This window comes from Myzus persicae, unplaced genomic scaffold (genome assembly GCF_001856785.1).
Source record: "Myzus persicae strain clone G006 unplaced genomic scaffold, MPER_G0061.0, whole genome shotgun sequence".
In the NCBI taxonomy this organism is placed as follows: domain Eukaryota; kingdom Metazoa; phylum Arthropoda; class Insecta; order Hemiptera; family Aphididae; genus Myzus; species Myzus persicae.
The window spans coordinates 267,830-284,973 of NW_019103250.1; the positions used below are offsets into that span (position 1 = coordinate 267,830).

The 17,144-nt window shown below is 28.5% G+C and overlaps 3 protein-coding genes across 3 annotated transcripts in view; 2 read left to right on the forward strand and 1 right to left on the reverse strand.

Annotated features, from left to right (window-relative positions):
- The first annotated feature begins 5,956 nt into the window (after positions 1 to 5,956).
- On the forward strand, positions 5,957 to 10,069 carry LOC111034089 (FGFR1 oncogene partner-like). Its single transcript, XM_022315121.1, has 7 exons — positions 5,957 to 6,446; positions 6,507 to 6,560; positions 6,991 to 7,189; positions 7,804 to 7,880; positions 7,935 to 8,178; positions 8,812 to 9,005; positions 9,856 to 10,069. Exons 1-7 carry the CDS (start codon positions 6,369 to 6,371, stop codon positions 9,904 to 9,906), a joined length of 897 nt encoding a protein of 298 aa, XP_022170813.1. The 5' UTR covers positions 5,957 to 6,368; the 3' UTR covers positions 9,907 to 10,069.
- LOC111034090 (mitochondrial import inner membrane translocase subunit Tim13-like) lies at positions 9,856 to 12,096 on the reverse strand. The gene is made up of 3 exons (XM_022315122.1): positions 11,779 to 12,096; positions 10,264 to 10,332; positions 9,856 to 10,186 (listed from the first exon to the last, which is right to left on the reverse strand). Exons 1-3 carry the CDS (start codon positions 11,863 to 11,865, stop codon positions 10,085 to 10,087), a joined length of 258 nt encoding a protein of 85 aa, XP_022170814.1. The 5' UTR covers positions 11,866 to 12,096; the 3' UTR covers positions 9,856 to 10,084.
- A 91-nt stretch (positions 12,097 to 12,187) lies between these two features.
- The window catches only part of LOC111034081, a 9,515-nt gene continuing 4,558 nt past the window's right edge, over positions 12,188 to 17,144 (forward strand). Inside the window, exons 1-2 of the mRNA XM_022315113.1 lie at positions 12,188 to 12,465; positions 16,693 to 16,843. Coding sequence (XP_022170805.1) covers positions 16,712 to 16,843 — 132 coding nt within the window. The 5' untranslated portion in view covers positions 12,188 to 12,465; positions 16,693 to 16,711. The remainder of the gene's footprint in view (positions 12,466 to 16,692; positions 16,844 to 17,144) is intronic.

A 17,144-nucleotide genomic window follows, 5' to 3' on the forward strand; every position in this document is an offset into this window, starting at 1 on the left:
CTAAAGTATATTATTATAGTAATTATTATTATTAATATTTGCTATTATATAACAACAACTACTCGTATATTAGTTTATGTCTTAATATTATATTATACTTAATAATTATTGACAAAAATTGTATATTATTATGTTATTCTTTTTATGCAACTTATATTTTAAAATTATGATTGCCATAATTTTACAAAAATTATATATCAATTATTTTCTTTATTTTACATATCATATTACAAAACTTTTTGTTTTGGTCGAAAAGAGAATTGGCGTTTTTTTAAAATTTGGTCGAAAAGTGAATCGGCCGAAAAGGGAAGGGTACGTTTTTGGTCGAAAACGGCTATGCCCTTCTTAACTCTACAGGAAAATAGGAAATAATTTTAAAACATATATATATATATTATATATATGTATACAATACTATTTACTATTTATTTTTTTTTTATTAAATTATTTGTTTTGTAAATTGTCACAATTTTAAATCTAAGGGCCTTTCTTTTTTTGATGCAAACATATTTAAAATAGTGTGTGCATCAATTTGTATGTCCCTATGTATATTCATAATTGCTAACCCATTTAATCTTGCCTCACCTGTAGAGTTTCTTAAATAGGTCTTGATTCTTTTTAAAGAAGAAAAACTTCTTTCAACCGATGCCGTTGATACTGCAGGCAAAATAGCAAGAAGTTTTAGTAAAATATTTATGTGTGGGAATAAATCTTCGGGACATTTCGATAACGTGTCTAATGCATATTTTAGTAAATCATTTTTGTTTCCAAAATTCAAATTCATTTTTTAATAAGTCCATGTGAATGTTTTGGTTATTAGATCTTAAATCTTCTTCATAAAAATCAATAGCTGGCTGTATATTACTAAATGATAAATTACCAATTTTGCTTGGTAATAATGAAGATAAAGAAACAAAAATATTAGAGTTCATTTTAAAACTTTCATTAAATGATGCTAGAATATCATCTAATCTAAATATGGATAATATAATGATTCTCAGTTATTAAAAACTTGGTCATTATTGAGTATTGCATAATTTCTCTATGTTTTTGAGTTCCAGTCGCACCCTTCAACATTATTACTATGATGTTAACTCATTACGCATTACAAATAAAAATCTTACCAGAGATTCAGGGGGGGGGGGGGTATTAAGCCCAAAAGCCCACCCCCTGGGTACGGCACTGCCTCTGTGACCTATTCAATGTTCAATATGATCTACGGGATATACTTATTGCTTAATATCTACTATGTACATAGACGAACGCAGTACCGTAACCAGGTTTTTTTGGGGGAGGGGGGGCCGCAATTTGTTATTGCTATAATTAGGGTACAACCGGGCATGGTAAGTGTGATATTTCAAGGGGGGTGGCTTAAGCCCAAAAGCCAGCCAACCCCACTAGCTACGGCACAACGAGTGAGCGACTTCCTAGGTTTTTAAAAATGTTTCCAGATATTTATAGTGGAGGTGGTTTTATTATACACCTATATCAATAATTGTTATAATTTATTATTTTCATAAACAATACAAATGCCATACAAGAACAGTATATTTAAAAGTTTACTAATTAATACATATATTAGTACATATGTTTTATTTTTAATTTTCCAGTTAAACGTCAAAACTTTTGATTAAATGGTCTTGGCAAATTTTCAAGCCTATATAAGTAAACATTTATGGAACGTCTAATTTAAACGAACCTACCGCACATGACTAAATAGATTTATTCGGTCATGCCACCAAGATCGAATTTATTTATAGGTAGACTATATACGAATATGAATACACCCATTCCACCATTATTCTTACGAAATGTATATCATAATATTAATTCATACATGTATAGGTACTATAAAAAGTGTTCAGAAATGAAATATAAAAGTTATGTGTTTTATGATGAAAAATAACTATATGTTTAATCATTTTCGTTGTCTTTATCGCTGAACTTTAATGAACTTATCAAGCAACCGGCGGGTATATTAAATTTTAAGCTATAATCAGCAATCAAATATGAAATAAATTATACTATTTACCTTGCCGGGTGCCATCTATAATATGCCACCTAAACGTCCTAAACTGTATACCATGCAGTATTAATTCAAGTTTCAACACAGAGTTTCTATAATATTATGTTATTAATATTCTAGCACTTATGTTAATATACGTATAATAGCTTAAAATGTTTATTGAATTCGTGTTAATGTTGTTGTTATTAAAATCGATCAAATTTAAGCAATTCAGTTTTAAAAACGCCAAGTTTAAAGTAAGTGTTTATTTTTGCTTTATGGAGGATTTAGCATTTTAGTGCTGATGATAAATAACGATAAATAATTAATAAATACTCTTTTATTTACTCAATTATATATATAGACCATTGATGGTTCATTTAAAAGTGGAAAACGCACAGAGTGTACAGGTACTTGGGCAGACTTGTCTAGGAATTAGGAATTCATAAGATAAAAGATAAACAGGGGTGGATATAGCAACTTTTTTTTGTCATAGGGAAAATGTTAAAAGGCCTCTATGAAAATTGTACAAATGCCACACCAGTTAAGAACCACATACCTACATACCTATCTTTTTTTCCTTGTGGCATCACGACATGGGGACTGAACTGTTTACACATTGCTTAGAAATATTCAATCTGAAAAACGGTGTATTACCTCCAATGAGCCTTATAAGTACGATTTTCCTTATTGTGGCTAGTACGCGTATGTTGAAATTAATACTCAGTGGAGACACCATATACCTACTTAGGAACCTAATTGTATTATATTTCACTCAGACATTCTTTTCTTACGTATTTAGAAAGAAAACTATATTTATAATTTATCATGTTATCATGGTAAGAAAAATAATATTAATAAAAGAAGTTTCAAGTTGTCAAATAAGGTACCTTTAACAGATAACTTTTTTTTGAAATTAAATTCATAAAAAATAGTGCTTTTAATTTTTATGCTGGATTTTGGGGTCACAGACAGTTAGGGCCTATAGGAATAATTTCTATGTCCCCATGATCCCATCATAATAATGTGGATCATAGACCTTTGCAATTTGGAGTATATAGATAGTTTAGGGTGGTACATTGTCGGTATTCGTTAGTTTATTCAAAGTTTAATATTTAGACTCGACACTTGAAAACTACTAGATCGTTTTGAATAAAAAGTTACCTATGCAAATACATTCCTTGAAACTTGGAGGGTGCTTATAGTTTATCTTATCAATCCCTTATCGGCCTTATCCTTATATTATAGGTAGCAGAGGCCAGAGGGTAGCTCATATGCTATATGCAGGCACATAGCCAGATTTTTTTCCATGAGGGGGCCAATATTTTTTGGCCGCTCCCTGCTTTTTGTAACTCCTATTACTCCTCTCATTATCACAGAGACTATACAAAAAATACTAATACTATATATTTTTAACAATGTATTGTCTGTTTAAATTTAAGAGGATGCTACACTCACATATTGAGTTGTCTCCGCCTTACACATATAATATATGGAAAAAATTGTATTTCGCGAGAAAGAACAGAGAAGGTTACGGTCATGATTAAGAAATGAAATATTCACCACAAAAAAAGGAGAATACTTACTGTAAAATATCGTTTTTATAGTTTTTGTATAGAAATTTAAAAAAAAGTTATTCAAATTTTAAAAACAAAGAAATAACGGATTTTGAAACAATATATAAATATTTTTTTAAAATTTATTAAAGCTTCAACAACAAAGGTTTTTAGCCCACATTAAATTAATATAAATAAATATACATTAAATCTTTATACAATTATTAACATGATTAGGATAGATTACAATTTATGGCTAATGTTTATATTATGGAAAAATGAATTGATTGCGTCCAAATTGTCCTCGTTGAGTGCTTGGTGGAGTGTCTTGCGGGCGTTCGTGTATTTGGCGCAATTTATGATAATATATTCTATTGTTAATATTTCATTGCAAGGATCTCAAACAATATTTTATTTTATAAATTTTAATATAAGTGAAATCAAAAAAAAAAATTAAAAAAGATGTTTCTCAGATATGTATTCAATTGTATTGTACATTAATTTGGAGTCTTAACTATCACTACAGTCCGAGTGGTTCTGTTTCGAGCAAAACAGTTTTTGATAGGTATGTTGTACATAGTACATATTAGTACATGTACAACACCTATAATATACCTACATCCGGAATTCAGGACAATAACTCCATAATATATTAATATTAATATATGAAAGTAAAATTTAGGGAGACAGGTTTTTTTAGCTCTTGAAAAAAGTATTTATAGTTTTGTTAATTTATGTGGTTACCACTTACCACCATTGGTTACATAACTATTATAATAATAATTAGTAGATATTAGGTAGGTATATAATAAATATATTTATAAAAAAACAAATCTTTAGCACGAGCAACTCCGGGCGGGACAGCTAGTATTATATAATTAATAAAATATTATATATTTTATATAACATTATCAGTTCTGCGGATACAATAATATTATCATATTATTATTTATTATAGTCCATATACAAATGTATGACAAAATAATTCATTGCTATTTTTTTTGTGCAATACACTTAACGATCAAAGGATATATTACCTATGTATTTTTTAGTTCTTACTGTTCTTACTAACTTACAGTAGGTGATAACATTTGAGCTCTAGTCTAGGGATTATTGCAGTAATTTCTCCTGCAGAAATATGAATGTATAGTTTCCTTACGTCTGAAATTATACCTATTATATCACCTATTTATTGGCTATAATTATCTAATAATATATATTCACCTATTTATTGGCTATAGTTATCTAATAATAATTATTGCCATTAGTGAAATTAATCATTATGATTTATTATAAAATAATATTCATTTGACCATGTGTAGGTATGCGCTGATTAATTGGGCATTTTCATTGTTGGAGCGTATTAGGTAATAAGTAATAATGTAAAATGTATAGATAAATATAACTCATACGTATAAAAGTACCTATACAACTATTAAAACTGTCAAAAATGTTGTGGGGGAGGGGAGAAGCCTACCTAAATCTAAGTTTGACTTATCTTAGACTAGTAAATACTAAATAGTAATCTATACTATACCTAGGTATATTATTTAATATTTTATGATGTAGGTACGCCACCACGCCCTTATCTATAGTAATGTGAAAGCTTAATATTTCCTGTTCAAATGAGTAATTATTTTTTCTAGAAAATTTTGGTGGTTTGGAGGTTTCCGCACAAGGGGCCAAAGCTGGGTGCAACTTTGATTTATTATAAATGGTACCCGAAGGCCGTTCAGATATTCATTAAGACTTCTCGGATATCAATTAAAAGCAAAATGACTTTGTTTCAGTAAAGCATATATCTAGGTGCCTACCTAAAAATATCTAGGTACCTAAATTATATAAGGTAGGAGACTTCAGGAGCCGCAGAGTGCAAAGTGCAGAGTACAAAAGTCCATGTATACATGTACTATAATATACCTTTATGGCTACATGGGCATAACGCTATATATATATAATAGATGAAGGAGATCAACTGCTCGCCTGAACGAATAACATAGTATTAAAAAAATTTTAATGCTATAGTTTTATATAATTTGTGCCAATTACCTACATCATTATAATGCACCCAATGTTAGTAGTTATGCCTTACAGTATAATAGTTAGGCACCAACTAGATACCTCCTGGATCCTATTTATATAATGATGTATTATATATACGAAAATACGAAATACAACATTATGTACCTACTCATATAGGCATAATAATTAATATGTCTATGATTCTAATACACATTATATGTGCACATTTTTAATTTTAAGTTATAACGAATAATGAATAAAATTAAATAAAATAAAATATTGAAACTTTTTGTTTGCTATTTTTTTTTTCAAAAATCATGTCAACTCACGAAATGTGATAACGATATGAATTTGGCGGTTTTCAACTTTCGTTTTCGTATCAATATTTAAGTTGATAAAATAAAACAGTAAAATACTACCTGTACCTAACTGGAATTTTATTCTGTGCTGACTGCTGGAATCTAAATAGGTGAATCATTTTTGATAGTTGTTAATTGTTATTACTTATTATTGTAATAGTTGTCAATTTTGTTATTAATTAAAAAATTAAAATTCACCCACCTACTTAAACAGCTAAACCAAACCTTTTGGAGTATTATTTTTGCCAGTTCGTGTGCGTATTAATATTGACTGTGAAATAAATAGTATTTTTTTACATATTTCTACCTGCCTATTATTTAAAATCGTGTGCGATTGCCAATGGTTCATGATTGAGTGAGTTTGACACCTAATATTTACGATTTTGAAGAACGAAACTTTGAGTGCCGAATTGAGTATTATTCAAAATGTCCATCGATAACACAAATTTAGAAGAGATGGTTGAGAAAACACTGGAGTCCACTGGTGTTTTGTCTAAAATGAGAGTTAGTAGATGATATTTATCAACCAATTCTGTATTATAACATTTTTGTTTTTTGTAATAGGCCGAACTTCGAGCAAATGTTTTTCATGTTCTTGAAAAAGGTTCATCATTTCAGGTATAAATTGAATACTTATAATAATAAGTCAAGTAACAGAAAATACATGACATTCAATGTTACCACAATTTGCATGCTGCATTTAGTGTTATAGCATAGTCTAAGAGAGCCTCCGTATTATAGTTCTTATACCAATGCTTTCTGGTCTGAGCTATAAACTTATTAGGTACTTAGTATTAGTGTTCAATATAAAAATCTTGGCCCGTCTATCATTTGTGTTTAATTTTTTAAATTTCAATAATATTAAAGTATGATAACACTACTGGATTATTCATATTATAGAGACTAAAGGTCTAATAAACTTTTTTAGGCTTTCTGAATAATGAATATGTCAGCCATACGTTTATTACAATTTCTCTCATTGTTTTAAGCCTGTAAATTAATAATATGTACAGTTAATTATTAATGATTGTTTATTTTTTACTTCCAGAATAAACTGTATACAGACAAAATTAAAGACTTTGTTTCTAATAATAATGGATTATTGTTGTTATCTTTAGTTAAAGATTTGTTTGAGTATTTAGAACTAACGTTTACATCATCTGTATTTGATTCTGAAACTGGCGCTGCACATCAATATGAATACAAAGATAAAGATGATATTTTTGAAGAACTTTCACTCTCAAAGGGTAATATTTATTATACTAGCTAAGTAACTTTTTCACTATTCAAGGACGGCCAACTGGCAGTCTTTATTATGCTAAATTAAGTATACGTTATTTCAAAAAAACGAAATTAAATTTGAATTGTTAATTTGTTAGAATCGGAATAAATTGCACAAAATATCAAAATAGATGAAAAATACACAAATAAGGTCTCTGCATTTGTTCTACTATGATATGGATTTTAAGTTTATTTTGCTATCATTTTAATAATATTCATAATATGTTATTTAGAGTATAAGCTTATATTTAGCTTATAAGTATGTTATTTTGTGATTAGTCTTTTTTTCGTAACTTCATAGTCAATTTTAATTTTTTTTTTGTGTGTGTCAATATACATAGTAGATGCTGTTTTATAATTATTTTGATTATATTTTAATATGCTTTAATGTCTTGAAAAACTTATAATTTAGTATATTTATATACAATATAGATTATATTAGGTTAGTTAATTTATTTTGAATAATTATTTAGGTTTAAAAAAGTTTTGATCTTGTCATTAGCATTTAAAAATTGAATCATTAATTTATCAATCAATTTAATAGATTTATTAAATATTTATTTTCTATAATTTATTTTAGATGATAAAAGACCTTTATTGTTACAAATTCTTGAAACTCACCAGTCACAATATAAATCAACAGATGATGTCATTGAGGTTTGTTATAAAAAAAAAGTTTTTTTTTATTTTTAATTAAAATATTTTATGTAGCATAATACAACACAGCATAATGGTGAAAAACACGAGGGATCTTCACTAGCTCAAATATTAAAAAATAATGCAGAAACAATAAAACCAACACTTGATAATAATAAATCACCAAGCGTTTCGCCAGTTAAAACAAAATTATTTGAAGAAAATACACATTATGACAGTCATGCACATTCAGGTTCATTGTCATCATCAAATCTTAATTTATCAGATAATATACAGTTTAAAGATATCGAAAGCTCTGGTAAGTGAATTATTTATAGCTATTTTTAAAAGGGTATTTTTTTTGTTAATTTAAAGCCTGGCAACTATGACCATTAGCTGTTAGTATTGGGGTTCAGTTGGTTTGGAATACGTATTTGTAGGCTTGACAAGGATTTTGTTGCTAAAATCCTTGGTGGTCACCCATCTAGTTAATCAGAGCAACATTTCCTTTTGTAGAGGGTCGTCCCTAACAACAATTCAATCAGGGGAGGGGGTAGCCTAATCAATTTGTTTTCTCACATACATTAATAAAAATATAACAATTGATCATACTTTTCAACATCCACGATGCATTTACCTAAATTAAAAATATTTTGTCAAAATTCTTTCTTTAGACATTCATAAAAAATTAGATAGGTATATTAAAAAGGCTATAACCTATAAACCAAGCTTCCCAAATTTGTACAAACACTTGTAAAAGCATATTATATGTACCATACTTATAGAAATACGTATATTTAAATATACTGTAGTTTTTATATTTTAAAGTTGAACATTCATTGTACAGACATTTAAGTACATTCTTAATAAACCCTTACCCTGAAATATTTATTTTTATTAAGTTAATTTATAATTTATATATTAACTTTGAAATATATTTATGTTTTTACAGAGAGTCTTAATAGCTTAAGCATAGAACAATTATCACCAATTAAAAAACCACCTACTATTGATCAAAATGAAAACTCAGATGAAGATATTAAGTCTGATTTAAAAAGTATTAAAAATGAATCTAGTTTGGAAGATATTGAAACTGATGAAAATGTTTCATGTGGAAATGACAGCCTACTGAGCACTGATTTATCTGTAAGTTAAATAAATTGTATAGTTTTAACTTTTAACAGATTTATAAGTTTTTACATTCAGTTATTGAGCTTATGCAGTCCCATGAGAGTAAAAAATGTGGACGATTCATTCAATACAGTCTTCAAAGAAAAAAGCTGTTTTTGCATATTTGAGAATATTTCATGTGTTAGGGAACAATTAGATAGATACCAGCCATATTTTTTTTGTATAACTTATTACTTAGTTAAAAAAAAACATGCAGTGATATTATGTTGCTGTATTGTATACATGTATTAGTGTACCTAACATATAATACTGATAATAATTTGTTGACCAAAAGCCCAAATAGACTTAATAAAAAAAAAAAATCCATTATTTTTTAACATCTTTTAAAACCATGGATAGGACCTTTCAACATTGCAAGACACTATTTTTATTGTTTCTATTATTATTATACTGCAATTATTGCATTATATAAGTTACTAAGTTAACCTTACTATTGTAAAAAAACTATACAAAAATTGCATACTTTTCTAATTTTTAAGAGAATATAAATCTAGACTTCAGTAGTAACACTAATAACTTAAATTGGGATTGGTAATCAATAAAAAACAATTGAAATATAATTTTCAGTTTAAAATTTTATGATAACTGAAAACATACAACACTATACTCTGTTCAGCGAGAGAGTGCAATGTTTTTTTCTGTGCACCCCATCATAGGGAAACTGGTTTTGATAGTAGGGTGATGTGAGAGATGCACAGAATTGGCCCGTTGTTTTGCTGGACAAAGTTTAAATTAGAAGATTATATGAAAACTGTAAAAAAATCATTTTCTAATAAGTATTTAACAATATATTTTTTTGTTCCAGACTCAAAATGGCAGCCCAGAAAAGATAAGAACACATAACATACATCTTTGAATACTTCTTTGCAAAATAACAAGATTTTAGACTTCTGATGTTTATTTTTTACTTTTATACAATCAAATTATTTGTAGTATTTAAAAATTAATTACAAATGTAAATAAACAATTATCAGTACGAATGACAGAAAACTAAAGCTAGAAGTAACACTCATTTTATACATTGTTGTATTGGTTTAATGCATATTTTGGGATTCAGCCATTAGTCGTTCACCAAAGGACTTTGAAACTAAACTCACTGTTTCCATATAACGGTCCATACACATTGAAACACATTTCTAAAAAAAAAAAATTGTAATTAAAAATTGCACCATATTTTAATATAATATATTATTATATATTATATGATATTTACTTGTTCAGTACTATCTAGTGAAGGTCCTGGCTTTATAATACACTTGTTGAAACACAATCGACTCATTTTCTGAAATTTTAAAATTAAATTTTTATTATTTTACCCACGTATGTGTTTTTAAATGTCTTACAAGATTTTATATTGTATTTATTTAATTGAGACTGTACAAGGTATAAAAAATATTATAGTGCATATTTAAAATCATAAGTTATGCAGTAGAAATTATTATGACTAAGGATGGAAGTTGTAACAGTAAGCAGTAGCATATTCTTCTATTTACTTTCTATTTACAGATGATCAAGTTATGAAACTTTTTGAAATTATTTAAGTATTTGAACAACATGATAATCAGGATGAGAGGTTTTTTGTACACTGCATTGAAAACATAAACATTTATTTCGAATTTTTAAGAGGCATACAAACTTATTAGATAAGGTATTTTGTCATACCAGACTTGCATATTTGAGCTTAGAGTGTACTAGAATAAAGTAAAACAACTTTCAACCATATTCATCGTGGAAATGTTTACAAGTAAAGAAATTAGTAACTAAATTTAATAAAACACAATTTAGTTAGTCTGATTTGTAGTATCGTGAACATGAAGATGAAAAGAACATTTTGAACTAATTATGATACCTACATTATTCACTTCATTTAATCTAGTTATGGTAGGTTATATTTTATACTAACAAATAACATATCACATATTTAAAAATCAGTTAGAAAACTATATTAATTTTATATGTATTATGTATATTAATTATCAAATAGGAAATGACAATAATTATTAGGTACACAGTTGCCTTATGACCTATATAATTTATCATTGGTCATTTGTTAAAATTATGCACAATATAGTGATGTGGAAATTGAATTGTTCTTTTGAATTTTTTTTCTAATTTGTTAAGAAAAATGTCTTATTTGTCGTATAGGTCTTAAAAGCATTTGGACATTATAAGAAGTAATAACTAATGGGTAACTGATAAAGATTTACATAATAAACTTTCCAGTTATATCCTATATACAAAATCTCTCAATCAACTTTTTGACCCACTAAATCAAACAAAAAGTGAACAATATTTTAAACTAAGAGACCATCCTACTCCCCGTCCGCTCAAGAGTAGAAGTCCCCATGATGCTTTCACTTAAAAAGTAATTTTTAAAAATATATTATAACAACAATAAGTTAGATAACTTCACCAAAAAAGTGTTTAAAAAAAAAATCATAACATAAGTTTTGCTGGAAGCTTCAAGTTAAGGTCATAAAATATTGTTGGTCATTACAATAGGTGTAAAAACATTAACCTAGTTTACACAAATTTGATACATAGGTTTCAGATTAAATAATAGTTGTTAAATGATTACCGGACAGTTTGTTTCATAATCAAATCATGCATAATAATATTAATGTAGTAGGTACCTATGCTTAAAGTAAATTTAAGAGTAAATTGTTTTCATTAATTATTCTTTTATCATTAAATCGTATACAATACTAAACCGTAAGACACTATTTACCATCAATAATAGTTCTATATTTTCTAACGCCACTTGATGTTTTAATTTTTCCACGAGTTCATCTTGCGACATCTTAGGGCCATCCATGATAATATTTTATTTTAGGTGGCTCAAAATAACGATGAAATGATTTGATTTTTAGCGGATTTAAAATAACCAACTAAAACGCGATATTTGAATTTTAGTACTGCAGTGTATTCAGGTTGTACGGAAACTGTTCTAGAATTAAGAAAGGGTTAAAAGCGCGATGCGATAATAAAAAATTATATTTAATATAGAAATAAATAAGATAGGCGTGCAATATTACTACCTATATCAGTAGTATTCAGTAGTTCTGAGAATCAGAGAAGAGAAGAAAAATTTGATAAAGCGACATAACCTCAATTATTGATGTCAAAGACGTTCCATGTACCGGCAAACCGCGGCTCAGATTCCGAACTTCATCGGCCGGTGTTCAGGACTTTACTTTTTTTTACGTTTTGACGTTTTCCATATTATATTATTATCCAATTTTCCACTCATAACGACGAACAAGTCAACTTCGTTCCATCATCTCATCGGTTGTAAGTCTTGTAATGTTGTCGGAATCAAAAACATACGTCAAACAATAACCATTGCGAGCTCAGAATGACAAACGGTGTCTGCGTCTAAATACGTTTCTACACCTACGTCTAACAAAGTTAATAGGTAATCACAGAGTGTAAAGTTGTTAATAATTTCAGGTAGACAACTAATATTAATACCAGGAACAATTCCAAAAAGGTTAAGTTGTGAGAAATACACTACGAAAATACGAAATGCTGTTCAACACGGACACTATTTGGTTGGTTTTTGAGTCGATGTATTTACTCCAGCAGTGTTATGGTGTAGCCATGTAGGTATTAAGGTATAGGTACTCCTAATTTTAAAATTGCAGCCACAAATCGCCTTACTACCTGCGTCCTGTCACTTAAACAGAGAACTGAGAAACTGTCAGTGGGGCATAATATATTTTCAACATAAAACTGTGCAGACCAAAATATATCTTTTTTGATTCTGTATTAGTACAATATTAGTTTTAGTTTTAAGTATTAATTTAATAGGTAGGTGGTGTATCTAGGCCCGGATTGAACGGGCGAGCTACCTAGAAAAGCTCGGCTGGCCGCTTAAAAATAATGTATTGTGTTAAAATATATGTACATACTTGCATCTAATTATATATACATAAGTATCTAAAAGCCAATAAAATTTAAAAATTATATTTTTAATAATATAGGTAAGTACGAGTATACTAAGTAACTTAATTTAATGTATTGGATAATTTGTAAATTTTCTTTAGAGAAACAATAATGAATTAAAGCACACCAGTTAAAAGAGTGATCATTAAAAATGTTTTGTCAAAAGGGCTGATACTTCGCTGAGGGCCGGCAGAAATTTAAAATTCTGGTGCCGGAAAAGTTTCAATCCGGCGCTGCGTGTAACTATCTACTTAAGAGGACGCCACACCCGCATGCGTTGTCTCCGTCTTACAAACGAGTAACATACCAAATTTACGCTCAGCAGTTCAAGTTTTATGCCGTTAGCTTAAAAATTAGAGTGAATTAACCTATTATGAAACTTGATGGTAAGAACTTTATCCGTGTTTTGTTGGAAGTTTTTTTTACGATACTTCAGTTTTTAAGCGAGGTATGCTTGTATAATAAATGTAAATTAAAAATGCTCATAACTCACTTAAAAACTGAATTATTGTAAAAAAACTTCCAACAAAACACAGATAAAGTTCTCACCATCAAGTTTCATAATAGGTTAATTCACTCTAATTTCTAAGCTAACGGCATACAACTTGAACTGCTGAGCGTAAATTTGGTATGTTACTCGTTTGTAAGACGGAGACAACGCATGCGGGTGTGGCGTCCTCTTAAGGGGATTCGATACCGTCATTTTCTGTTTTTATCTAATACACGCGTGACGTAGTAATTTAGACGTGTTTTTTGCCAAACATACTAATTGATCTAACGAAGCGATAATAAATCTATCAACAATGTTGATAATATCAATATATGATATTATCCCCCAAATTCCTAAAAATGTCATATTAAAAAAGAGCATTTAAAAATTTTTGTATTTCAATTTTCGGAGAAGTTAAAATCAAAAAATCATAAATGTGGGAAAGTCGATTTCAAATAAACTTGACAAAAAATTTAAATCTGTTTTTAGAATTCTTATCGCTTCATTAGATCAATTGGTATATTTGGCAAAAAACACGTCTAAATTACTATGTCACGCTTGTGTTAGACAAAAATAGAAAATGACGGTATCGAATCCCTTTAAATATCTATTTAAATAGGTACCTAGGCAAAACTATTTTTATGACTCATTAAATATTGTAATCATTCATTTATTACAGAGGTATAAAATAATTTTTTTTATATGTAGGCAATACCTACCTAGTCTTATAAACTTGTTTTATTTTTACTGCTTTTATCATTATTCCTAGACATTTCTAATAATTATTATCGTATTTAATGCAATATAGGCACTGCTGAAGAAAAATCAAGTGTAAATCTTATGATATTTTATTACCAACAAAATGAATAATTTTAACCTAATTGAAAATAAATGTAAATGAATAAAGTTTTTATTGGAACACAAAAAACAGTAGGAATTTTACAAGTTATACAACCAAATATAAATAGTAGGTAGTGCCAATATCACACAAGCACGGATTCAGGTGGGCAAGGAAGCTATAGGTTCTTAGGTATCCCATGTCGTCTAAGCTAAGCAACCAATAAAATCAGCGGATTGGATACAATGTGCCATCGCTTGTACGGTAGTTTTTGATATAGCTATTAGCTATGCACCTGACTTCGACCCGGGAAAAAATGATCAATCAATACAAAATACTGCTTTATATTGACGTATCTTGGTTTTGGTGTACCTCAGATAAGATTTTATAGCTCTTGGTATATTTCCCAATGTGGTTCAAACTAATCTTTAAACTTTCCTGATAACTCTAAGAATAATCTCTGAAATTTTCGTTAAAATCGGTGGAGTGGTTTTTGAGTCTATAGGCAAAAAAACATAATATACTTCATCTTTTATAAATAATTTCTCATAGTTATATTCTTTTAAGACTGTTTGTTTATTCGTGGCCATAAGTGCTACAATTTGATGCTTTTACCTCATCTACCTAAGTAACTAAGGGCAACCATTTTCTAAATGAGTCTCAAAAATTTAAAATCTTTGTTTGTGCATCTCTTTAACGTGCAATTTTCAAGCGAATCCTTTCTTATTGCTCATCTAAAATCATTAGAGGAACCATACTAGATATTCCAAATTTCAAGTTCTTAAGTTTTTTAGTTTGTGAGATGTAGCCGTGATAGTGAATGTTTGAGTCAGTGAGTGGTATTTGGCTTTTATGTAATATATAAATAAATAAATTAGTCTTTCTTTCTTTATTTCTCTTTATTTTATAGTCCTTTGGCTCAAAAACTATTAAATCGTTTTCAATAAATTTTAAACCGATATATATATCCTGTGAAATGGGGGGGGGGGGGTAGTTTCGCTTTTCAACTCATACAGGTATGAGGTGGCTCACGCCTCACTTATGAATTTTGTTTCAAATACTTTTTTCTTTATTATTGTATATAAATGCTATTGGTCACTAATGTGTGCTATGGTCCGGCGTCCGGCGTCTGGTATCGTAAGCTTTCGGTTGAGTGATCACCCTGGTTCTTTGCGGTGAATCCTTGCCCTACATATAAATATGAGTTCCAATCATAACCCCACCTCCCCACATAATACCTAATGGCGCTGTGCTGAGTACCAGTTGTTTAAGGGTGGCTTGGCTTACCCACCATTAATAATTTTTAAATCATCTCGTCATATTCGTTTATTTTTGCTTGCAATTGGTTACACGTAAATAAAAAAATTAAAGGTACTATATCCACCCCAAGTATATTTCCTATCTAGGTTTTATTTATCACCGGGTAATACAGCTTTGCTGATATATGTTATCGTTGTTTCATAGTCAATTTGAACTCCTAAACTACTGCAAAAAACAATTTAAGACGATTTAAGAATCGGTTAGTTTTCTTTAGTATATAGATAGTTATAAGGTATATTGCAGATTTATCAAAACTTGATTTTTATTTATTATCTTGGATACAAATATTATAGGTGTACACTGTACCTATATAATTTTCTCAAAAAAAAAAATATATAATATATATATACGTAATTTATGCCACATCCAAAAATTAATTTTGGTAATATGAGCCACTTTTTAAGATTGTAGTTTGTGCCACTTAAAACTAAATAAAAGGGCGTTATGTAATTTGCGCCATTATTCACCTTATTAAAATTAAAGTTTGTGCCACTTTAAAATTACTAAACAATTTTTTTTTATCAGACTAACATATTTTATTTTTAATCAATGATCAATCAAGTTAATTTCAATAGTTACATTTTTAGAAAATTATTTATATGAACAATGAACATAAAGTAAAATAAATAAATGTATATAAATACCTATACGTATATACTTTATGTATATTAAATAAGTACAATTTCGATTACTAATAAAGTATATAAAAATAAGTCATATTATGATAAAAAAATAATAATAGTAAATTCAAACAATTGAAAGTGTGGCCCAGATTACATATTCCATTTCGTTTTCTGTTGTGGCACAAATCACTAAAATTAATTCTTAGATGTGGCGAAAAATGTATGTTACATTTTTATATTTTGGAGCGAAGTACTTACTCACTTAAATGTACCTGTTGGTGTTACAAATTACAAGTAATTTATTGGCTCAAAATACCATCTACTAATATTATTTTACCTATACATACTTCAAAGTTAAAAGTTAAAATAATAAATCATTAAATATTGAATTGAATTATTTTAACTACAAATTTTTATAATGTTCAGCTTATACAGTTATACAGAAATGGAAACTGATTTAAATACGGCATTGGCCGTTAATTTTATACAAAACAAACCTGTTGGAATGGATATAGTGGATTATGTTACCAGCGTTCAGTCAAAAATCATGGAGAAGGAGACTGAATTGTTTTTTCAAGTACGTAAGTTTGGTGGTTATTTGTTATAAAATGGCTAATGCTTGAGGTATAGGTAATCCATTTACTACAATTGTATAATATGAACATAGCGAGGAATGTATTGGTTTTACATTGATGTATTTCTTTTTTATAAAATTCTTTTTAACAAAATTGTTATCCCGAAATTATTTTCTGTCGTGCAGTTTTGAAGCAAAATAAATTATTTAATCTTCAACATTTAGGGGTGGCTAACTTAGTTGGTATTAAAGTGTCTGCCAGTGGCGTACACAGCTATTTTCAATGGGGGGGGGGGGCTTACAT